The following is a 26,352-nucleotide window of genomic DNA, read 5'->3' as shown; positions in this document are numbered from 1 at the left end:
ACCGTATATATATATATATATATATATATATATATATATAAATTTGTTTCATGATTAAATAAGATCTGATATATTTTAAAGTCTGTCAAATTTCTTTCTAATATTTAACTTGTGGACATCTGATTTTTTTTAGCCTTAAAAGTGAATCATGTATTTATATTTATAATACCAACAGTTTATTTTGTAGGATTTCAATAGTTTAAAAACAAAATCCAAAAAATTTATTTTTTTTAAATTGGGAGAAAGGCTTCATCACAATGAATGATATGGTCGATATATTTCATATTATATTTCAGGATATATTTCATTTCTGTTGTTAGTCATAAAAAGGGCTATTTTTTATACTTTAAAGTATAAATCTCCATTATTCTGATTTAAAAAATGTATTTAGTCAATGTAAAATGGTTCTAAAACTAAGATTGTAAATTGAGTGCTGAAAAATTTGTCTTTTTTTTTCTGACTGAAATAATTTGCAACACTGGAGGAAAGTTTGGTTATAATTTGAAAAACATTTCTTGAAAATTGTTTTCTGTTCTTGTTCTCATATCTTCCTGTTATTTATTAATATAAATTTGAACATTAATTTTAATAATTTTGGAAAATTCCAGTGATTTTGCTACAAGCTTTTATTGGGATTTATTCCATTTTTTAAAAGTATTATTGTATAAAAGTTGAATTGAAATAACGCACAAAACTTTTATGGCACTACCTTATTCATGCAAATTTTGCTATAACTTAATTTTTCATAGCCTGTCAGACAGGATAGATCCCAGACAAATTTGAACTTTGCTGCAGATTGATTTAGTAAATTGTGCTATCAGGCTTCTAAGCAAGTAAACACTCCTACTTGTTTAGCGACCTTTTTATGACCGGTCAGGCTATTTAAGGGTCCTAGACAAATTTGAACTTTTGATGATAGTGCTGTAGATTGATTCAATAAGTTCTGCTTCTAACCATGTAGACACACCTAAAAAATTTTATGGACTATGCAAATTACTTATAAGAAAAAAACAGCTGACGAACCATAAATCCATATAATTTATTAAAAAAAAAAATTCTTCTTAAGTAATTTTTGAAGCACTTTTTCAATACAATTCTAATATCATTCTCATGATTTTTTAGCTATTGAGTTTATTGGTACTTCAAAAAGATTGTTGTGTGCTAACCTTTTGCAAATAGTTTTTGCATTTGGCGAACTAATTCTAAGTTTTGTTGCTTACTTTGTTCGAAAATGGAGAATTCTTGAATTAGTGATATCTGTGCCTGCTGCAATATTGCTTGTTTATTATTGGTAAGTGCTTAACTCAATTTTATTGGAACTCATTATTTTTAAAGTAGTTTTATCCTTATTGATTATAAACAACTTAAATAATTAAATTTGTGTCTGACTAGATTGCATTTAGATTGCGTATTAACGAGATTGCATTGCTTAATAAAACTCGACAATAACTTAAAAAATGTAAGCTCATTTATTTTAAAGTAGTGTAAGATGTTTCTTCATAAAAGGTTTTTTTTTTCTTCATTTTTTTACTTTGCACATTTTTATGATTAAATCTAGACTAAGTTTGCTCAATTTTGTTTTGTGGTTAATTTACTTAAGAGATTGTCTACGCATGAAGATTACAATATTTGCAAATATTTAAATAAGTTTTATGCAGAATTGTTAGTTTATATTATGAAATTTGTTAAGCTATTGCTATTTCATTAAATAAATTTTTGAATTTTTTATTTTATTATTTTTCATGTTCAAAGATATTTTTTTTTTAAATTTATACTAGAAATTCTTAAATTTGCTGTTTTTTTGCATTTAATTGAAGAAGACACTTTCTATATTAAAGGAAAAACCTTATTAAAGTATTAAAAAAGATTAAAAATTCAAGCAAACAAATAAAAAACGTTTTAAAAGATAGATTCAGTGGTTATGCGGAAAAGCATCCTCAAAGCCAGTCCGTAGACTTCATACGAACAGAACATATTCCTTTTAAGCACCTTGAAATGTATAAAAACAAAATATTTCTTTGCCAGTCAGCAAAAATCTGTATTCTTTTCCTTTTTTTCTTTTGTCAATATTTTATGTTGCTTTTAATTTTCTAGATTGTAATAATTTTAAAATAGTTTGTACAATGTTTTGTGACCTCTATTATAACTTTTATTTTAATGAAAGTGAATGTAAATATTTCTAGATTTTATTAATAGCCATTTATTGAGAATGCAGTTGTAAGTAGAGAAATGCTTTACAATAAAATTTTTGATAAATTATATTTTTGCCACTCTTAAGTTGCTTTTTAATACATTCCTTTTTCCTGCTCCTATATTATGTTTATAATTGTTCACAGAATGTTAGTTATTGCGAAGCCTTTTTTTAGGCGAATTTCAGTTCCATTCTTCCATTTCTTCAGTTCCTTTATTTTAATTTTACCCCAGTTATCTATTTTCAAAAACTAATATAAAATTAACCTTTTATTATGAGGTTCTTTTCTTTCTTTCCATTTTCATAATTCCAATTTTACATTTTAAATTAAAGTATATTTATGAATTTTATTTACTTACTCAGTTAAAAAAAATTTTAACTTAATTTTCATAACATATTCTAGGTTGCTACCAGAATCAGTTCGTTGGCTGATTTCAAAAGGTAAACATGATCAGGCTAGGAAAACCATTATGAAGGCAGCACGATGGAACAACGTCACTATACCAGATCATCTTCTAAGAGCAGCTGATTATGTAAATTTATTTTATGTTAGAATCCACCGAATTTTATAGAAATGTATGAAAAATGTTTTCCATTTATTCATTAACTCTTATTTCTTTGAATAAAAGTATTTATTTTTATGATTAATAATATTTGTAATGAAACAAAATGTACAAAAAATAAATATTCTTTAAATGATAAAGATCATTTAAGAAAACTTAGTATTTCCTCATTAAAAAAAAAATTTTTAAATTTATATGGAGCTGAATACAAAAAATTAAATGTCCTGTACATATTGAATTTCTGATTGTACGTTTTTTTCCATTATGATTTTAAATTATGAAATAAAACTGAATATTCAGTTTCTAATTGATATTCCATTTCTCTGACCAAATATTTGAATAAGCAAAATATTTAAATAATCATCTTACCCTAATATTTGGCAAAGTGTAGCAGTAAAGTCTTTGGCTAGCATAAAAATTTTCTTTTTTTCATACTTAATTAACAATTGGTTTAAACTATCAAGCTGATGTAAAATAATTGATAAAAGCTTGCAACAAAGTATCAAGTAATGATGTTTCATTACTATTATATAACAACAAATGTTTAAAAATTTTGTATTTTGATCTGCAATTTAGTATTGCAAAAATATGAATTAATGAATAGAATTCCTTATAACTGTACAATTGCTTTTAAATGACTAAGCTATTAGATTTCTTTTTAATCTTTAGAAAAGACTTTACTTAAAGCATGTAAATCAATATAAATTTTCTGGACTTTCTTTTATATGTCTTTGGAATTGTTTAGATCATTAAGATGTACGATAACAAAACAAGAAAAAAAATTGGAGTGTAACGAAAGAGTAACAAAAAGTTTTATTTTCATTACTACACATTATTATTTTTAAAAACATTTTATATTTCCATAAGTCTTTTATATAAAAAAAAATCTTCAGAAATTCATGAATGCTCCAATTTCTCCATTATTCACTGTTTGAATATTCTTAAAATTGAATTCCTGCAAGTTAATATAGTTTATTTTGAAAATTTGCTGTTATTTTTCAATGATTAAGTATAACACCGAGCGATATCTGATGTGCCCAAAAAATTTATGAAAACGTTTTTAGATTAATTATAGCAAATTCTTAATTAATTATGTAACTTTAAAATTAATTTGATAATTAATTTCAATTGTTACTTAGATTATTATTTTAATGGAAATATTGTGTTATTTATTGTTAGACACTCAATTGATAGTTTTTTTTTTTTTTGTCAAGTCTACATTTTTGGCAAAAATAAATAAATAAAAGAGGAATTTACAGGCATTTAATGTAATAAAAATAACCATATCATAATTTAAAGCTTTAGTTTTGAAAAATTTAACATGTACTTTTTATGTGGGTTGTGTAAAAATTAATTTAACTATTATGATTTTGTGTACAGGGCACTAATAACATTCAAACTGAAGAAGTACAACAAACTGCAGGTCCAATGGATCTTGTTAGAACACCAGTCATTAGAAAATGGAGTATGAATTTATTTTTCAATTGGTGAGCATTACATAATTGTTGTATAAAATGTACAAGTTCATGATTACAAACAAACAGGCAAACTTTAGCTATTTACTCTATGCAAATGTTAAGTTTTGATGCTCATAATAGAGTTATTAGTTAGTTACTTTCGTTACTAATTTCTAATTAACAGATATCCCAGAGGGACTGACACTTTAATAAATAAAAAAAATTAACACTGTTCTTAAATGATTATACATTTTTTTTCTCCAGTATTTTTTACATCCCTTCTTTCTATTTTTTACATCCCTTTTTTTATTTATTGCACACTTTACAATGTCACATTTTGTTCTAGATTACTTAAAGATATGCTATCAATTCAGACTCATAATACATAAATCATATTTTCACTTTACACTGTGTTTTAATGACATTTAAGAGCATAACTATGTTAGATGGACAAAATAAAACAATTTGATAACTATTCTGCTGAATTTTAATGTTTTTATTATAACATAAATGTATGCTGTCAAACTTCTTGTTACTCCTTCCTTCCACCTTGTCACAATTTTATTAACCACTGTCTCTCCTACATGTGTGACATCATTTGCAAACAGCATATCAGGAAAACAAAAGGAAATGTGATGTAAAGTTTATGTTCTAATTTTCCGAACTTAATTACAAGCTGACTGGGAAAGCCTAAAAGGTTTTTTGCTTCAAGCAAATCAATTCACTCTGAAATATTTGCAATGTTCACAACTAGTCTTGTCCTTAGGCAACTTTGATTTTTAGTTAATCTCTGTTTGCAGTGACAAACTTTGCAATAAATTTTGAGACTTGGGAAGAAAAATTTTCTTTTTCTTAACGACGCTAGTTTATGTCATTGTTTTAACTAACATTTCTTTTCTGAGTCATTTCATTCTCTTACTTTTCCCTGTTATTTTATGACTCTTCTGTTACTTAGGAAAAGTAACTCCTGCTCAGTGGTGGAGCTTGCAGAAGACTTATACTTTTTTGAGGGGCACCAAATTCAAGAAAATACCAGAATAAAATATTTTTCGCTTTTAAATACCCCCACCTTCATTTGTTAATTATGTAGCCCATAATTTCTTCAAACTTGTATCTGATTTATCTGAAAATTGAATAGGATGTCTATTATTATTGCAGTTTGCTTTGAACGCAGGTTTACTTTCTTCCTTTTTTTCTTTTTTGACAAAATGGCGACATATTAAATTAAAAAAGTCCTTAGAAATGCAATTTAATTGCAGGGTATCTGCTACATTTTAGATTTTCAAATTCATGACTTTGCATGACTGATTCCAAGAATTTTTCATGACTTAACGAAATTACTATTTTCTCTGACAAAAACAGAATAATAAATTTAAAAAGCATTATTTACAATAACATTAATTAAAATGATAGGTATAACCAAAACTGTTATACTCAGTATCTTCATATTTATTGATCTTAAATTTAAAAAAACAGAGTAAGTAAAGAGTTGAAGCAATAAAATAGCCATTTTAAAAATAAAATTTTTCGACTTCCTCAATCCATTACTTTCCATGATTTTTTTTTTTAAAAAAAGTAGTTAAAATCATGACATTTCATGACAAATTTTGTTCAATACCGGAATTTGTGACTTTCCATGATTTTTAATGACTTTCCAGGTGCGCGGATATCCTGTAATTAATTTGTCTAAATCTATAAATGTGATCAATGGCATGTAAATGTAATTAAAACAGTGTTAACCGCTTGCCTACTGAGGAAACTTTTGAGATTCACTCCCCCAGTGCAACTGGCTTCTACAACGTCGTGCATAGTTTTGATTTGTATTGGAGAGGGAAAATGGGGGACGCCTGACTAAATTTATCTGAAATCTTATGAATACACTCTCCTAGGTCTCTATTTCACTCCGAAGCTATGAGAGTAGTTTTACTTATAGTAACGCATGACAAAGTGCATTGCAGGCTTCGGAAAGATAAATATAGATATACTCCAAGGGCTGCAGTTAAAGCATTGCGAAGAGTATATATACACCAACGCCAGACAAGGGGTTAAGATTAAATTTTAAAAAGAAATCCAATTAAAATTTTTGAGGTTATCAAGTCATGTTTTAAAAATTATTATTTAAGATTTCAAAATCTCATTCAATGTAATATTTAACAATCCTATGGCTTCAGTTTTTGTGCAATCTGAAACTTAAAATGGTCCCCAAGCCTGAGATCATATGGTAATGGGCTGTAAGCCCTAGGCTTCATATTGTAAGGGGCTGTAAGCCCTAGCTATATCTCTGCTCCTGCTATTAAAAAGTTTCACTGTATGTTGGTATATTCCTACTCTTTAAATGATTTCTTTGTTACCTTTTTTTTTTCAGGATTGTGAATGCTATGGTTTATTATGGGCTTTCATTGAGTACTGGTAATCTCAGCGGGAATGCTTATGCCAATTTTGCCATATTAGCAGCAGTTGAAATTCCTGCCGTTCTTTTAGCTACCTGGGCTTTGCATTATTGTGGAAGGAGGCCTGTATTGTGTTCTGTTATGGTTTTTGGAGGGATTGCTTGTGGATCAACAGTATTTGTACCTCAAGGTGAGTATTTGTGAATTTGATGATTACCATTTCTCAGTATCTTGAAATAACCTTTTTATTAGCATAATATGAAGGTAAAAGCTATTGTAGGGTATCTACCACTACAAAATTACAGGGTGGCCACCCACCTGGAAAACCTTGAAAACCTGGAATTATCAGGGAATTTTTTTATACTGGAAAAAACCTGGAAATATCAGGAAAATTTTGATAAGAACCTGGAAAAATCAGGGAATTTTAAGGAAAAGCTGGAAATTTTTTCTTTGATAATTTTTTTAATTTCACTAATATAAATTATTTACTAATTTTCTTAATTTAAACTATTTCATCCATTATACCCACTTTTTTAGACGGAAATGTATCGCTAAACAGTTGAAATATCATTAACTTAACAATACTTTGTCTGCATCAAAATTTGCTCCATTACAGCTTTGTCAAACTAGAATACCACATAAAATTCTCCCACGGTTTGTTAAACGAATGCAGAAACCTTTGACCGCTATGGGACTGTGCAATTTAGGAAAGATTCTGGTGGAGATGGAAAAGGGGATTAGGATATTAGCTTCTGTTTTTAAATTCTGTCCTTGGGCTGAATCCATTTATGGCTCAAGTTTGTTCCGTTACTTTGGTGGTAATTTTTTTTTTCTATTTGGACAAAATGTTTTTGTATTTTTAACTTAATAAAATTCTCCAAAAATTGTTGGTTATAATTTAATCATAATAGATTTTATATTGCACTCTTTTTCTGAAAGCTTTTCTACTCCCATTCAAAGAAATCTGCGAATTATTTTTTCTCAGCAAACCAACCAATCACACATTTTTTTTACAATCGCTAACAGCAATGTTTGTCGATAATTCGTTACAATTTTTGCATTAAGCTAATTTTTTTCTATTTCATTTTAGCCTTTTATAACATATTTTAGAAAAATGTTTTTTTTTTAAAGAACCAACTATATATTAATATTTAATTTTACTCTTTTGTTGGTCAATATATGATTTTTGATTCAAAATTTTCCCCCAAAACATTTGAAAAATAAATAAAAAATCTAGCCAAATTACCAAAATAAATTATTTTTCTCAAGATGATATGTTAAAAAAATAACATTTTGAATAAAATATTTTATAATATAGACACTTTTCTTGTACACATCCTACACTTTATAAGAAAAAGGAAACAAAAACCTGGAAATTTTAAGATTTTTATCTGGAAAACCTGGAAAAATCAGGGAAATTTGAAATCTGATTTGAGTGGCCTCCCTGAATTACAATTCACTAGTATATTAGACATGTTAACTCGATTCTATGATGGGGTACTTTTTCATAGATGAAGGTTGACATTGGTAACCCGGACGTGATGTGAACACGCCTTCCTTGGCAGAAACGCCCACTTCGATATGAACACGCCTATCTTGACAGTAACGCCCACTTCGATCTTAATACCCCTACTTCGATGGATGGTCCACATTGAGCAGTTGACTTGCTTCTTGTGACTGCGACATTATCCACCTCCTCACACTGTTGCTACTCAGTTTCGTCTCGATCACGCACAACGTCGGCTTGCATACACTCGACTGCTAATGGCAACAAAGGAGTGACTACGACTGTGAAGTTAATACACCTCTCACATCAGCATTCAATAAATACGGTGATCTTAATACAGCTTTCCCGGCTTCTCACAAAACAGCAATGAATTAACTAGTGGTATCCGTTCATCGAATTCTGTCACAGATATAATTCTGGTGGGAGAGTACTGTAGAGTAGGGTATCTACCACTACAAAATTACAATTCACTAGTACATAAGACATGTTAATTCAATTCTATGATAGGGTACTTTTTCATAGATGAAGGTTGACATTGTCGATAAGAACTCACCCTCCACACTATCAATACTAAGAAAAACTGGATTTTTACCATTGCTTATTAAGAGACTAGATTATTTCCATGACAATATGCTTTTACTACATAAATTGTGGTTGTAATATATAATAAAGCCCATAAGCCTCTTCTTTTAACAAACTTATAAATTATATAATTCTCAACTATTGTTTTGTGTCGAATTAGATATTTTACTATAATCAATGCTTATAGGTTAGACTTGCTTTGAGTGTTAATTCCATTTATTTTTTTTAAATTCGTATGATATATAATGATAGTTTGAATATTAATAGTTTAAAATACTTTTTAAGCTCTTCCTTGGGTAACTACCTTACTAGCTGTAGTGGGCAAAAGTGCAATTGCAGCATCCTTTGCTATCATCTATATTTACTCCACTGAAATTTATCCCACTGTATTGAGAAGTACTGGACTAGGTTTCAGTAGCATGTTTGCCCGTTTGGGAGGAATCATTGCTCCTTTTATCAATGAAATGGTAAGTTAAATCTTAGCTTTATTTTTTTATGTTTATTTATTATTATTTTTGTTGCTATTTTCTAATATGTATTCTTAGTAGAAAATTGGAGTACAGTTAAATATTTTGATTGGAGAAATGCAATACATTTTAACGTTTTTTTTTAGAGTTTCAATTTTTGTCTTAAAGATCTTTTACATATCTTTTTTAAATTTGGTAGACTACTCAGTCCAGTTCTAACTATTGCCCATTTTGCTAATAATGAATTTTTTTTTAAGAAATATACAGTGAACTCTCGCTACTGCGATATCCGATACAACAATAACTCCCTCTATTACGATAATGTTCCGTGGTCCCGCCAAACTTGCATATGGATTAATGTTATCTTCCTCTCAATATAACGATATTCTCTGAAGCAGTAAACCTCTGTAAAACGATTTTTTTTCAAATTTCAACATTATTTTCTATTTTTTTTTATTGGTTTTCAAATAATGTAAAATGCCTTTTTGTCATCTTTTACCATTTTTTTCATCTTTTCTGATAAAAGGGTCACTGCTGGTTATGATCTTTCACCCCACTGTTATTTCTTTGCACATCAGAGAATGGCTTTTGTATTCAAATTTCATTCCCCCACTGTTGAGGTACTTAGACCACCCTAAGAGCTTCATGTTTTAGAATTGCCTCCCTCAGTTCTTAAGAAATCACCATTGTAACATCATGAGTCATAAATGACCACACACATCACAGTAACACCTGCGACCCTGAGAAGGTACTGTTTCTGTAGAAGGTGGGTGGAGCACGTTTATTGAAATTGAGGAGGAGAAAAAAATGTATACTGACCATTGGTCATCGTTCATCACTGTCACTTAATCCCTGATTTAAACTACACCTGGTGTTTTCATGAGCTAGCGCAAATTCTACGATCAGAACTTTTCGCATTTAGTGCTGCTAACATTTTCAGCTTGGTGAGTCTTCAGTGTATTGGATATTTTTTACTAGTGTAATGGCAGGGAGAAAGCAACTTTCATTTCAAGATAAACTTAACGTTATTAAAGATATTGATGATGGAATGAAACAGATTGATGCAGCTAGAAAATACGGATTATCTCAATCTACAGTTGCAACGTTTCTAAAGAAAAGAAAACAGATCGAAGATACTGTAAGTTCAAATTTAATTAATCCAAAGCGTAAACGACTAAAAGTCGCAACTAATGAAAACATTGATGCTGCCGTCTTAAAATGGTTTCAAGAGATGAGAGCAACAAATATCCCGATAAATGGGCCCTTGTTATGCACACAAGCACGTAAATTCGCAGTAATGCTAGGGAACGAAACTTTTAAAGCTAGTAATGGTTGGCTAATGCGTTTTCGGGATCGACATGGAATAACTTTCCAGGAAGTTCACGGAGAGAAAAAATCTGCTCCGATTAACGAAGCAAATGAATGGAAGCAAGAGAAGATGACAGATATTCTTCAAAAGTATAAACCAGAGAACGTTTATAACGCAGATGAAGCTGGGCTGTTTTTTCAACTCCTTCCCGATCGAACATTGGCATTTAAGGGTGAAAAATGTTACGGCGGAAAAAAATCAAAGCAGAGATTGACTGTTCTTCTGTGTGCCAATAGCACAGGGACACACAAGATTCAACCTCTTGTTATCGGCAAATCATTGAAGCCGAGGTGTTTCAAGAATGTGAAAAGTCTTCCCGTGGAATATAAAGCCAATAAAAAAGCTTGGATGACTTCTAAGTTTTTTTCTGAATGGTTGTTGATGTTAGATAAAGAAATGAAAAAGAGGAAGAAAAAAATTGCTTTATTAATTGATAACTGCACCGCTCACACCTCAATTCCAAAACTACACAACGTCGAAATTGTTTATTTCCCGGCCAACTGCACTTCGATTTTGCAGCCACTCGACATGGGCATAATCAAGTGTTTCAAAGGATACTACAGGAAGCGTTTGGTTGAATCGATACTTGTCAACATCGAAAATAAAGTAGAAGATCCTTTTAAAACTGTGAATGTCAAGGAAGCATGTGATATTATTGCTGGTAGTTGGTGGGAGGTAACAGAAAAAACTATTCAAAATTGTTGGAAAAAGGCCGGTTTGTGTGTCTTGGAAGATGAAATTGTTTCTAATAGTGAAGAAAATTCCACAGACAGTGATCTTTCAGATAATCAAGAATTTGTTTTGAATCTTCAAAAATCTTTATCCCAACTTGAGGAAAAAATGGGTAAAACATATGGTGTTAACGTGGAGGACTATTTAACTGCCGATGACGATCTCACAATTTTCGCAGGAGTTAGTGATGAAGAGATTCTCTCTGAAATTACGGATGAAATGGAAAATAATGATGAGGAAGAAGATGGTGATGATGATCCATGTGTATCACAGTCCGTATTGTCACCCCATGAAGCTCTTCAATCCGTAAAATCTCTAAAGACATTTTTCTCAAGTCTTCCATTCACAAATGAAAATCATTTTCGGGCATTGGACTCTATGCATACTTTGTTGGTTGACTTAACAGTCAGAAAAATGAATAAACAAACAAAAATATCGGATTTTTTTCAATAAAAATGTTTTTTTAAGGTAAGTTTACAATCTTATGTTCTGTATTTATATCCATTGTTTTTAATGCTTAACCGTAATAAACACTTTGCAAATTAATTTTTTCGATAATATATAAATATATTTATAGTTAATGAATATATAACATTAAATTTCAAAAAATCTCATTGCGTCCCAGAATTATATGGGCTATTACTATTACTATTACTATGGGCTATTAAATTACTATTTGAAGTAGCTTGATGATTTGCCATTGGTTGAAAATGTTGATTGGTGTAGTTCCAATTGTTCACTATTTTATTCCAAGGATACAGGATCTATTATATAATAAACATCATTAATCACTTAAATAAGGAATATCAAACTATAACAAGTAATACAAAAAAGTTTTATTTTGGCAAAAAGTGGAGCTCCAAACTAAAGAGAAATTTTTATTATGTATACATGAATTATTCAATATAAAAATTTTGAAAAGGGTCTGAAGAGTGTGACTGCAGGACTGAACCCCACAGCACACCTCCGTCCACCAAGAAATCAAAAAAGCGACTCTTGTGTATAAATTAGAATAGTTTTTGTCAAAGAAAGTTAAGGAATCCATGCCTTGGTTATTAATTTATTTAATTTACGGCCTAGGCTCTTTTTCTTAGCCTTACATATTTAACATGGTGCGTTGCGTTTTTAAAAAGTGCTTAAAGGTGCTTATTTTCAACTTTCGTTATTTAAAAGCCCTTAAAGGTGCTTTTTTCATTGGATGTTTTTTAAAGTGCTTAATTTTCCCTTTTCGAAAATGAGATTTTTTTCTTTAACATGTCAATTTTGCCACGTCTTATGGAAAAGCCTGCTTTTCACATTCACACAACGTTTTCACAATTCATTCAACCATAATCTATTTCAACGTACCGTCGGTCCATAGTGTATGAAAGCGCCAATCCTTTTACATGTTTGATGAAATACTTGCGAGTCCGCATGTGAACCGGTTTCAGTGAGATTATTGCACTCTCATGTGCAACTCTGTTGTGCATTTTGCAAGATATTATCAATTTCAAGCTTCATTTTCCACCATCTGAAATCAAACCGAGAAATCTCTTGGATCATTTTTTAATGGCTAATCAAGAAAAGAGTTCCTTGTCAAACGCTAGTTATTTTATCATGATCATGTAAAGTCTTTTAAAATCATTTTGCATTTTGTTAATGTGCTTAAAAATATTTTTTGAGTGTTTAAAAGTGCTTATTTTTTGTTGAAAAACTTGGCAGCGCACCCTGAAAAAGATTTGAGTCTTCGAATTAAAAAATTTGTCTCCACTTCTCACTGGTAAAGAAATATAAATATTTAATTTTTTTTTAAAAATTCATTGTATACTCATACATGATATAAGATCCAGTAATTCCCCTTCCATATTGAGAAAATCCCATTTCATTGTTCATTGGAGATCTAGAGTCTGGTCATACTTCTTTGAGTCCTTTTAATTTTTTCAAGAGTCTGACTTTTATAGTGTTCATTTAATTTTTAATTTCTTTTAATTGCCTTGTTTGTAATACTTAAATCAATAAATTGTGTGCTATTACAAGTCCAGGGGTGATTGTGAGTCCGAGTCAAAATTCCAGAAAATTTCTTAAATAAAAAAAAAAATTTAATCGAAAAATTTGAAAAAAAATTCAAGCAAGGATTTTTTCATTTTTCTCAATATTTCTTAGTTTACTTAAAATATATTTAAAATTTTACACATACCTATACCATTTATACATACCTATGATGACCTGGAGAAGTAAATGAAATTTACAAATATGTCTTTTCTTTTTAGAGTTAATGATTATAATAGCTATTTACTGATGATAAATGAATATTAATCTTGAATATAAGCTTATAAAGTATCTGGCTCTCCCTTACAAACAAATAAAATAAACTGTGTTTTTAAGTTCCTCCTTTGAAAATTTGATTTCCGGAAACTTTTGTGATCAATGATTTTTTTTAAATGTCTGAACCTTCGATCTCCGGAAACTTCCAGATCACGGTTATTGAAAAGTCCAGATTTTTTCCGGAGCACAATCAGCCTTGCAAATTTTCTGAAGTTATTTTAAACTTAACACAAATTGGCTTTATACTTATATTGCCTATTATATTTAATTTCATTTACATTTTTCTTGTGCTTATAATTTCGTTCGAATGCTATTTTGTCCTCTGCATTTCTTATTGTTTTTTTTTAGCATACAGAAGCTTTCTATAATTTATCGCTCTTAATCTCAAACTAATGCAATAAATTTGTCATTATTTTCCCATTTCTATATGAATTGTCTTTGTATTCGTCTTCATATTGGTACTAATAAAATTTTGTACAAATTAAGATTTTTATTTTTAAATTATATTCATTCAATTAAGTTTTATATCCATTACTTACCTAAATTTCTTTTTAGCGAAAAATTTATCGACCCCTTCCAATGATAATATTTGCCCTTGCATCTATCATATCCGGTCTTCTCACATTGGCCTTACCTGAAACTCATAACAGACAACTTCCAGAAAGTATTGAAGAAACTGAAAGCTTTGGATCGTAAGTTTTTTTTCTTTATTTCATTTACTTTCAAGTTTTGTCCAGTTTTATGATTGTTTCATGACAATTAAAATGCTGGTATGCTGAAATACTATTATCTCAAAAATAAATTATGGTGGATTACATTTAATTTTCAAATTGTTATTTTATTTGTTTGGTCCATTTAAATTTTATTATTCTCATTATATAACTAGTAAACTGCTGAAAGAGTTATTACTGGCTTCTTGTTGAGGAGTGGATGAACTTATTTTTTAGTACTGATCTTATTATTATTTATCTATCATTCTTACGTTGTGCTAGGCAACTTATGTAAAATGACATTCTTCATTTATATCTTTTTAACAAAGCCAGAGAAAATGGATTTGAAAGACTTATCAACACTAATTTTTATTGTTCCCATTATATAACTATTATAATGCTGTAAGATTAATTACTGGCTTCTTGCTGAGGAATAGAGTAATTAATTTTTTTAGCACTGATTTTATTATTTTTCTATTATTCTACAGTGGAGGAGACAACTTATGTAAAGTGACATTCTTAAAAATTCTTCATTTATATCCTTTTAACAGAGTGGCAGACCATGGGTTTGAAAGACTTATCAACACACCTCGAAATCTACGTGATATTGGTAGTACGTCACCCAGGGCTCTGAGGCGACACCTAGATGAGGGGAGAAGACTATTAGATCCAGAAAATTACTGAATTTTTATTACTATAAGCAACTGTGGTAAGTTGACTAAACTTGTTTGTAAATATTTTTTATTGTTATTTAATTATATAAAGTAATAGTTTAGAAAATGCTTTTTAAGGAAGCAGTGTAATAAAACAGTTATGTTTTCTTACAAAAACTAAGTGAAAGTTAAGCTAAAAAGTAGTAAAACTAAGTTTATGAACTCAGTTAAACTTGTAAAACTAAGTGAACTGAAGTGATTGTTTTACAATTGTGGAAAATTTTCTGTCTGCTTGATATTTTTTATCAAAATGGTAATTTTTTATTAAAAATGTACTGAAATTTAATTTTGAATCTTATAAAAATATAAATGTTTTTAAACTTGGCAAATAATGCATCATCTTATCTGACATATGTACGCATATAAAATATTTGTGTATGGTATCCCTCAGGGAATTTTTCTGTAGAAGCCCTCATCTCTAATGTACCCAAAAGATCTTACTTCCGTTTTTTTTTTTTTTTTTTTTTTTTTTTTTTTTTTTTTTTTTTTTTTTTTTTNTTTTTTTTTTTTTCAGTTTACACAAGCTGTTAAACGTCACAGATTGATGAGCTTACCTGCATACCTATTATCCTTGATATTTTAATCAGTATAGCTGATTCTTGGTTTATACAATTGAAACTACATTGTAATTGACTGCATTTCAAATAATTTTGCGTACCTATTATCCATATTTTAATCAGCATAACTGATTCTTGATTTATGCAGTTGTAACATTGTAATTGGCTGCTTTACAAGCAATTTTTGCCAAGTTTGGGAGAGTCAAATGTCTATTGAATTTATTTTTATTTATTTATATGGAAAACAAATGTTTCCAAAACCAGTGCAAAGTATTAGTTTATATCATTATTTTATACTTTAAACTATCTGTGCACTGGATACTTGATAATTACTGTTAAATCAGAAAACTGCTCGATGGAGGTTTTAATATTCAAGTGATATTAATTCTGATTAATTACCATTTTGAGTGCTATTTATTAATTTTGAGCTTGTCAATTGATGTGTTTAAATTGCTATTTTAATTAAATTTACTAAAATTTGTTAGGAATCCTTATTGTGTTTTAATTTGTTTGTTTTGTTATTTCAGATCAGCATTTATCTATGGATGTTAATGAAAAAGTGGCAAAGCACTATATATTTTCCTCTTGCATTTTAGTTGCATCGATTTAATTTAAAATGTCTCACATGTGATGTGATCAGGCATAGAGTAAGAAAACATGTGCATTGCAATGGCTCAGAAATCATTTTTATCATAAACAGTTGATTCATTGTTTATTAACATTTTTTATGAGAACTAAATATTATCTTATGCACATTTTTTTCTGTATCATATGAATATAAAATTCTACTTTTTATTTGTTTTTTTTTTTTTTTTTTTAATTTTTTTTTTTTTTTTTTTTTTTTTTTTTTTTTTNTTTTGCTTTTTTTTTTTTTTTTAATGTTTATTTGTTAAAATTATTTCATCGAAAATTTTTGTTGTCATTTAACATGGTTCATTTTATTTTCAATCAAAGAATAGTGCTATTTAGCTAATTTTAAAATAAAATTCATAATTTGAATATAGATTTCTCTTACACTTTTTTTCCCTTTTTATTATGGTAGAAAATTTTTTATTGGGTTGTATGCTGTCATTTTATTTGTGTATATTGAAATATAAGTAATCGTGTTATTTCATAACCAGAAAATAATATATATATTCTGTTACACTTTTTTTCCTAAACTAAAGTTTATTTTGAGTTTGCATGTATAAAATTGCCCATGTTATAAATTACGTTAATATTGGTAATGAAACACAATCAAAGTATAGTTTTAGTTTTGTGTCTGACCTATTCTATGTTTATTTTAAAGCTTCATGCATAAACAAAAACAAATCATTTTCTAATTCGTGATGGCTCATAACAAGTTTATTTGTGTGCATTTTTCTACATTAATTTTATATGTTATGAAGTTATGTGCATAAATTAAAGACATTAATCTAATTTTCTTTACATTTATATAAACAAAAACAGTTTTATTGTATTGCATGTATTCTTTTATATGTGTGTTTTAAGTTAATAATATTAATTTTTACTATTAAAATATGTATAAAAAAAATACCATCATTGGATGTTCTAACATTTTTCAATTTGCATTTTCGGTTTCAAATAATTCAAATGTTTTGGAAGCGTTTAGTTCTTGTTTAAGTTCGTCATTTAATATTTAAATTGTACTTAAATACCCCGTTACTGTTATTTATCATTTTAAATTGACATATGTTTTGCATGTTCTTTGAGTACTATATCAATTATTCTAATTAAAATATTAAGTTTTGAATTAACCTGTAATATTAGACCTGTTTGTTTAAGTATTTTGTTAACCTGTAATAATTAAACCCGTAATATTTTATTCATAAACTGTACTTATTTAATAAATTGTAAATTTAGAGTATAAGGGTTGCTTAAATACACCTTAATAAAAAGTGAATGTGTATGAAAGCATTACAAGCATTGAATATACAGCAATGATATAACAATGCAACCATGCAGGGCTTTAAAAGAAATACAATGCAAACTGCTTATCAGATCAACCAGTTTCAGAACATAAAATGAATTTTAAAAGTCATGCTAAGATGGATACACCCAGAACAGAACAATGCACAATATCAATATTTAATAGCAAAAATAATTGCATTGTTCTTTTATTCAAATAGAGTAGAACACTAATTTTACTAGATGTAACTTTTTGATTACTTCATTAACAGCAACAATTGAGTCATTGAAAAACATGTGTTTGCTTTCCTTTGACTTGACTCACCTGATACTGATGTCCACCCTTCATGAAAATTTTCCCACAATTTGCTTACAGCCATTTGTCCTGAAACAGGGGTGGGCAAACTTTTTTGGTCGAGGGCAAAAAAATGAGAGAGGAAAGGTTTGGTGGGCCCGGTAAAAACAGTATACTACAAGTTTTAATTTAAATATTTAATGAGATGAATAAAATTGTGACTTCATTTTTTAAAGTTCCTTATGTTGAGGTTCCAAGTGAGATGTACTTATTTTAAGGAAGGAGGCTAAATGTTTGTCTCAGAGCTCATTCTAGGCAGGGTAAACAGGGCGCAGCACCCTGCTGCCCTTTTAGTCAAAAGAATCAACCCTGTTGCCCCTGAAGTAAATTAGTGCCCTGATGTAATAGACTCCATACCCTTTCTGTCCTTAACCCTTCTTTATTTTTTTCCCCAAACTCTGCAATGAATTTCTTAAACTTTTGTTGTTTTTAACTCTTTTTATTTAGTTTGTCATTGCTGTATGTATAAAATTTGTATTGCTGTACATAGATTTATATGGATAAGGAAAAATAGCCATTACACCCCCTTGTTGCACTTGTCTTTGAAAGTTAGCAGTTATTTCCACTATCATTAATCATTTTAATTATTAAATCATTACTACAGACACTCAAAAACATACATTTATTATTTTATTAATATATGCATGCATTTTAAATAAATTACTAAGCTAATTAGCTCATTAACTCGATATATGTTAATTTAGTAATAAATATGATTGCTTTGCTACTTTTATTAAAGTTTTTAAAAAAATTCTTTTACTAATTGACAATGTTATTTAATAGAACGTGTAAAGCCTATAGAAAGAAATTATTGCCTTTCTAGAATAATTCTGCCTAGAATGAGCTGTTTGTCTATTAGTCTAGTTCTGAAATGATTATATCTAAGGTTCATTGTTGGAAACACTTGTTCACATATATAAGATGAAGCAAACATAGCACTGATTTTCTGGGCATGAAATATTAAATTTGGGACACTAGCTTCTGGTAATGATTTGTAAAACTCAAACTTTTGCATACTTAGAAACAACTGCTTCAGATGGTGTCCATCTATGGCTATTCTATAAAGGACTTTTTTACCATTTTAAGCTGTATGTGACAGCTATTTCCATCAATTTATGCTTTGTAAAACAAAAGTAGAGAAAGTAAAAAGAACTTTTTAAAAAAAGAAAGAACGAGAATAGCTTTAAATAAAGTAGACAAGAAAATGGATATATATTGTTTACATTCGCCATGGATTGGCAAGTACAAATTCTATCCACGGGCTGGATAAAACTTTCCGGCGGGCCACAGTTGGCTCATCCCTGTCCTAGACAGTCTCCTAGTTTATTTGTTAACAGCTACTGTTATGATTAATGTCCATATTAGGCTAACCTTTTACCACTAAAAACACCAATGTTGTGTGTTCTGTACACATGCATCTTTAGCACAGCTTTACTTTCAGATTAAATGCTCTCATGTGAATTGGTTGATCACTTTATATACAATCTGTAACAGGGTGCGTAGCGTTTGTAAAAAGTACTTAAAGGTGCTTTTTTGGGGATTTCGTTTTTAAAAGCTTTTAAAGGTGCTTTTTTCAGCTGGCGTTTTTAAAAAGTGCTTTTTTTTCCGAATAATTTTTTTTTCTTTCCTTCAGTGATATCTGGTGGATCCCATGCATTTCACGAAAAATGGGGAGTTTGGTACGTAATCATTGACGCGGACTTCATGTCGTACCCATGTTATGACTTGCGCATGCGCACACTTGAAACCGAAACCCGAGTGCTCCAATTCGGATAGTGAATATCAGATCCTTATGAAATGTTTTTCTTTTTGATTTAATTTATTTTTGTTCTTGTTTATTTTATTTTACTTCTAACACTTTTTTTGACGTAGGGGGTAAGGGTACTTTTATTCTGAGTTCAGGGTCAAGTTGAATTCACTCAGTGATGCGGGAAGGTACTGATTGTTTTGATTTACGCCCGTTTCTTTTTTGTTTTTTTTTAACGCTAAAACTGTTTATAAAAAGTTTTTGTTTTTCAATAATATCATTGATTGAATATGAATTTTTTGAGTCCTTGAAAATTTTTGTAAAGTGCTTGAAAAGTTTTTAAAAAGTGCTTATTTTTGATTCAAAGATTTGGCTACGCACCCTGTGTAAGGCACACTTCCTAACATTCTTTATTGCCCTGAAATATGATGTTATTGCGGATGCACTTTTCATTAGGGCATTTCCTATTAAAAAATTTATCTAAAATATTAACTTTTGTTAGAATTAATTTTAATTTTGTAAGAATTAATTCATAATAATTATGCACCCACATCTAATGTAATAGTAATAATCAAAAATTATATATTAAACATTTCAAAACATATATTATTAGCTTTAACATATTTAATCTTGGCTTTTATTTTTTCCTTTTTCAAAATATTTTACTTAAATAACAAACATTGTGTTAAAAAAAAAGTTTGCAATTTGGATTTAGTTTTTAAATTGGTAATACAGGTAGATTGATATATTTTCAATTTCAACCTAGTTAAATGTTATTTAAGTTATTATTCTTAATGTATTGGAGGTGTTTTATAAGGAATGTTTTTAATTAGAAAAATTAATTAAAAATCAAATGTTAATTAATAGTTTGTTCAACTAAATAATTAGATTCTATAGAAGAAAAAGTTTTTGTTTTAATTGATTGATGTTTTTAAAAAAAAATATATTAATTTTAATGTTTCATATTTATATTTTATCTTTACTGCAGCTAAAGTTTTGTTTCTTCATTATTTTATACTAGATATCTGAGATACGTAAATTCTTATCATCACAGTATTAATATCATTATGTTCCACCGACGATCATTTCATAATCTGTGCATAACATAGAATGATTTAATATGTTGTTAGAAATTTCATCACTTTGGTATATTTTCATTGTAATATCAAATGATTGAATAAATTTCTTTATCAGAATTTTTTTGTACTGACTGTTTTATTTAAGTCTCAGAAACAATAACCATAAGCATTTTCATCCTGAAGTTTTTTTTTAATGGATGGTTTTATGAAAATGCAAAACCATTTCATTATGCTTACAAAAAAAAATAGAAGATGCTATCTGGATTTATCTCAAACCAGGATCAGGATTGAAATTTTCAGTTTCTTTGAATATACTAAAAGTCTAAAAAAAAACATTCTAAACATTTGCTTATGCTTTTTGATATCTTTTCTCAAAATTGATCTTCACAAATTATATTCAAGTATTTCTGAATAAGCAGTTAAAATTCTTTATCTGAATAAGCGTCAAAATATAAATGCAGAATTCCGAAGAAGAAAAAAAGAGAAAAAATTATTTGAATTATAAATGAAAACCGTTTCTATAAAACAAAAGGAAAAAAATTAAATACTGTTAAATAAAAAATAATTAGTTAAAAATATTTATTATATTTAAAAAAAAATTGAATTTCAATAAACATTACTTTCGCTGTGGATTTCTGCAAAGTGGTAAGAAATATCTGCATACTTATGGTTTAATATCAAACCAATTCTTCACTGCTTTTTAAGGACTGATGATCATTTATAATAAAAATTTTCTTCTCTTCATAAATATCTGAATATATAAATCTACGTGAAAATTTAATCTATAAAACTCTCCTTTTGAATAGCTCCATTATATTAAATTTGTTTTGCTTTTACTTTGCAAGAGTATTTGTGTGTGTGTATAAATTGGTTCAAATTTTCTCAGGAATATAAATCTGATATTTTGTTCCACTTTCTCTTGAGAAGCCAAATTTGCTCAAGTAAATGGTGTGTCAAAACGTATGCAAGATTAGAATTGAATCAAAAATTAATTTAGTACTGACAAACAAAAACATTTCGCAGAAGATAGTCTAGAGTTAGTAAAAATGCAGCACAATACGAGAGAACGTGTTTACATTGCTGAACAATATTTCAAAAATCCATTCACAGCATATTACATTTACTAGACTTATTACTCTCTTGTTTCGGTTTGAGCTCAATTTACAGATTCTATTGTAAATTTATGTTTATCGACTGCTTTTTTCACTGTCAGAATTTTGTATGGTTTTTAAAACACCCAATACTTTTAATACGATATTAATCACTTTTTGTTTCGCTTTATTTTTGCAAATTTCATCTTAAATCCAAGTGATTTTTTGATGCTTTCTTTATGCCATTTTGTTTACGGGGTTTTTAAAATTCAGATATATTTACTATATTACAACTTGTGAGCTTTACATTGTGCATTTAATATCTTATATACTTAAATCAAGCACTTTTTTACTCTCTTTATTTATGCAGATTCCGTTGTAAAACAAAAATTTTTTTAAAAGGCAGTTTTTGCGATTTTTTTTTCCCATGATTTTAAAAATGCCAAATTTTCAATTAAAGATTATTATGACATGGGAGTTTCAAATCGCACATTTAAATAATCAATTTTTGACTTTCTGTGTTAATACCGATTTCAGTGTAAATCCATGTAATTTTTCGGCAGTTATTGCTTTAAATTTCCATGTGATTTTAAAAGTTCTGAATATTATTAAGACATGCAAATTTTAAAGAATACATTTTAAAAATTACTTATTGACACTTTAATCAAACTAATTTAATCGTAATGCAAGCCATTTTTTTTCAACTATTGCAATGTTTTTCCACATGATTTTGATGATCCCATTTTTTTTAGATCTATGCGAGTTTTTAATCATGCATTTAAATAATCCCTTTTTGAATCAATTCTGTGTCATATTTAATTGTCAATCCAATTGTCACCGTTTTTTCGGCAGACAGAACCATGTCTGCAATTTTTTTTAAAAAAAATTTTGTAACTTAGGGGATTTTTTTTCAGGAAAAAACGAATATATTCCTATTTACAATTTATGAAACCTCTAATAATTCAAGAAGTAGAAATACTATCTGAAGTATAACACGAAACAAATATTGAATCTTTTAAATGGTTTTATTATAAACTTTGGTTTAAAACCTATCAATTTTCTTCAATTAAAATATTCAATTTATATTACTCATCAAAATATGCATTTCCCGATTAAAAGTTTGAATTTATTGTAAAAATGATTTTCCTTACTAACTGACATGAGCTGATCAGGTGGCCTAGTGGTTAGCGTGTCTGATTGGCCGGGGGATCGAATTCTGCTCAGGGCATGGATGTTTCTTTCTCTGTGTGTGTTCTATGTCCTTTCCTCTTTGTGTGAATGTGACCCGCCCTATAAACAGGTTTGTGGTTGCGTGACGTTGGCGACGCTGCTCCACCGCCGTGGCTTCACCACAGGTGCCCACTGGGTAACGTGAAGAGAGTAGCATTTCTGTGGCCAATGGGACAAAACCCCAAGTGCCCGCCATTAAAAAAAAAAAACTAAGTGACATGACAAAAAAAAAGTATCAGCTTTTTAATTATTAAAAATGAAAAATATTTTTGAAAATTAAAATTACTTAATTTTCTGAAATACCGATAAATAAAAAATTAGTGCTTATGTTAATATGAAAATTTTTTTATTTGCCATTAACGTGTCTAAATATGCATGCAGCCCTTTGTTATTATTCAAAATGCTGAGCAAGTTCCCCTACATTAGAAAGTAAGAAAAAATTTCACACCAAAGATTTTGTTATCAAAGTCATAAAACCCTCGACAATATACCAGGAATATGATAGTGAAAAACCCAAAAAATTTTATGAGCAAAAACTCGATAACAAGATATCAATTTATATACTATTCATATTTAATGTAATTGTTTTAACTAAGATTTATAATTAAATTGCCTAGCAATAAAGAATGTCACATTTTTAAACTAACTAATTTAAGATACTGATTTATATACAATTCATATTTAATATAATTTTTTGAACTAAGATTTATAATTAAATTGCCAAGCAATAAAGAATATCACATTTTTATAACTAATTTAAGATACCAATTTATATACTATTCATATTTATTATAATTTTATGAACTGAGATTTATAATTAAATTGCCTAGCAATAAAGAATATTACATTTTTAAAGTAACTAATTTAAGAAAAAATTTAGTTCTTACAAGAATCGTGATATTGAAATTTAAAACGCGAAAATACAAATCACGACATTGGGTTTTTGTATCGTGCGAATATGAATCGTAATATTGGATTTAAGAATGTGATAACACAAATCGCAATATTGGACTTTTAAATCTTGTAAATACGAATCACAGTACATGATTTTTAGATCTTGTGAATATGAATAGCGACATTGGATTTTTATTCACATAATTATTTAGATTCGAACCACAATATTTATATCAAAACGTGTAAATACAAATTGCGATATTGGGTTTTTAAATCCCAAGAATATGAAATGTACAATTTTAAATCAAAATCGCGTGAATATGAATCGTAATATTAGCGGATTCTGGCATAGTTTTAAATATTAAAAACAATAAAAATCCAACAAACCAAAATTACGGAAGAGTCGTGTGTATGAAAACATCTCGTTAAGGCGATTTAGCAAAGGTTTCAAAATTTGCATTTTAGATCATAGAACTTAATTCTTATTTTTGATTGCAGTGAAAATTTCGTTAAATAAGTTTTGATTCACAGAAGTTCGCAAACCAATGGTCTTGAGTTACCAGCAAAAAATAACAAAATTTCCTGCTCCTAGTTTCTAGACCTGGAGAGATGATACGAAAAACCCGGAACTTCGGGTTACAGCCGGAATATAATCACACCTGGTATACATAAATGTTTCATTTTTACAAATTTATTCGCCAGTATATAATAAACATTAAAAAAATATATACCTAAAAATAGGCCCGATAGTGGTTAAAATAAAACTGTCGCAATAATGAAAGTTTAGTAATTTTTAACTTGTTGTAAGAATAAAAGATATAAAATTTAATTTAAGATAAAAAATCTTTTATGAATTGATTATTATTTTGACAATAACTTGGAATTATGTCATAGTAAAGGATATCTCCTAACATACTATACTCGCTATAACTTTCATTAGATTATAGAGAAGTCTTATTAGTGCTCGACAACAGAACAAATCAAGGGGGAGGGAGTTAAAATAGACAAATAATCACAAAATATCTTAAAAAACTTATGAAAATGAAATAAAAATTCTCATAATTTTTTTACTGCTTTCAAACAATTATTAAGTATAAAATTTGTTATTTAATTGCGATAAATTAGTTATAATGACTAATTTCCTTATTCAAACATCAAAGGTCGCAAAATTTAGCCTTTATCCAACGTATGTCTCATCTAGGTAATCCTATGTATCTTGGGCTCAGTCCTCTAAATGCGAGCCTGAACTCATGTCTAACGCCAACCCTGCACATAGTACATGAATAAGGCTTCTCTCAAGTATGAACACCATAGTGTCGATTTAAACTTCTTTTTAGTCTAAAAGATTTATCACACACATTACATGCAAAAAGCTTCTCTTCAGCATGAACAGGAGCGTGAGCTTTTAAATTACTTTTCTGTGTGAATGTTTTATCACATATACTGCATGAATAAGGTTTTTCACCAGTATGAAGAAGTGAGTGACTATTTAAACTACTTTTCTGCGAGAATGTTTTATCACACACACTGCATGAATAAGGCTTCTCACCAGTATGAACAACATAGTGGGTTTTTAAATTAAATTTATATGTAAATGTTTTATCACACTTATTGCAAGAATAATTCTTTTTTCCAGAATGAACAAGAGAGTGTTTAGTTAAAGCACCTTTCTGTGCGAATGTTTTGTCACAGATGCTGCATGAATAAGGTTTTTCTCCAGTATGAACAAGACAATGTTTAGTTAAACTAACTTTGTGTGCGAATGTTGCATCACACACATGGCATGAATAAGATTTTTCTCCACTATGAACCACATTATGTTCTTTTAAACTTACTCTGTAAGCAAATGTTTTATCACACAAATTGCACGAATAAGGTTTCTCACCAGTATGAATAGCACTGTGACTTGTTAAACTAGATTTTCGGTGGAAAGTTTTATCACAGACATTGCAGGAATATGTTTCTCCAGTATGAACAACACAGTGTGCCTTCAAACTTCCTTTATTCGCAAATATTTTATCACACAGATTGCATAAATAAGGTTTTCCAACATGAATAACACTATGTTTTTTTAAGTGAGCATTCTTTATGAAAGTTAAATCACATATACTGCAGTAAAAATTAGACTTTTTTCCTGTTTTCATTCTCTAGTTCTCAGTGTGAATGTTTTAAAACGTTTTTGTTGTTAAATTTATCGACTGTTGAATCGAATATAAACGAGTGTTTTAACAGAGAACCATTACAGGAAGTGAAGTGCCTATCTTTTCAGTGGCAACAAAATTCATGTTTCTGGTTTACTATAGTTTCGCAGTTTATCTTATGGCTGGCGTAAATTAAAGAATGCTATAAGATCATATGATAGTTATTTCTTTTATATTAAATGGGACATATTCGGAAATTTTCTATTCTTAATTTATATAGATAAAAATAAGTCAGTGCTTTCAGAATTCAATAATTAATCTTTTTTAAACAAAGCATTTATAATTATTTTTCGGATTTAAAATAT

The 26,352-nt window shown here is 28.7% G+C and overlaps 2 protein-coding genes across 3 annotated transcripts in view; one reads left to right on the top strand and one right to left on the bottom strand.

Moving 5' to 3' along the window:
- LOC107451686 (organic cation transporter protein) overlaps positions 1–16,210 on the top strand; it is a 33,523-nt gene extending 17,313 nt beyond the window's left edge. For both annotated transcript variants that reach the window (XM_016067854.3, XM_071179442.1), the window contains exons 5-12: positions 1,123–1,291; positions 2,595–2,724; positions 4,135–4,241; positions 6,577–6,791; positions 8,976–9,157; positions 14,118–14,254; positions 14,824–14,981; positions 16,070–16,210. In XM_016067854.3, the coding sequence (XP_015923340.1) occupies positions 1,123–1,291; positions 2,595–2,724; positions 4,135–4,241; positions 6,577–6,791; positions 8,976–9,157; positions 14,118–14,254; positions 14,824–14,956 (1,073 nt within the window). In that variant the 3' untranslated portion in view covers positions 14,957–14,981; positions 16,070–16,210. The remainder of the gene's footprint in view (positions 1–1,122; positions 1,292–2,594; positions 2,725–4,134; positions 4,242–6,576; positions 6,792–8,975; positions 9,158–14,117; positions 14,255–14,823; positions 14,982–16,069) is intronic.
- Positions 16,211–24,870: 8,660 nt separating this feature from the next.
- On the bottom strand, positions 24,871–26,091 carry LOC107451693 (zinc finger protein 83). Its single transcript, XM_016067867.4, has one exon. It carries the CDS (start codon positions 25,988–25,990, stop codon positions 25,142–25,144), a length of 849 nt encoding a protein of 282 aa, XP_015923353.1. The 5' UTR covers positions 25,991–26,091; the 3' UTR covers positions 24,871–25,141.
- Positions 26,092–26,352: the final 261 nt, after the last annotated feature.

This window comes from Parasteatoda tepidariorum, chromosome 4 (assembly GCF_043381705.1).
Source record: "Parasteatoda tepidariorum isolate YZ-2023 chromosome 4, CAS_Ptep_4.0, whole genome shotgun sequence".
In the NCBI taxonomy this organism is placed as follows: Eukaryota; Metazoa; Arthropoda; class Arachnida; order Araneae; family Theridiidae; genus Parasteatoda; species Parasteatoda tepidariorum.
The sequence above is the reverse complement of the archived record's forward strand: the minus strand, read 5'-3'. Positions and strand labels throughout refer to the sequence as shown.

Coding starts and splice junctions, on each gene's coding strand:
- LOC107451693 (XM_016067867.4), bottom strand. CDS start 25,990: ATGAAAACAGGAAAAAAGTCTAATTTTTACTGCAGTATATGTGATTTA.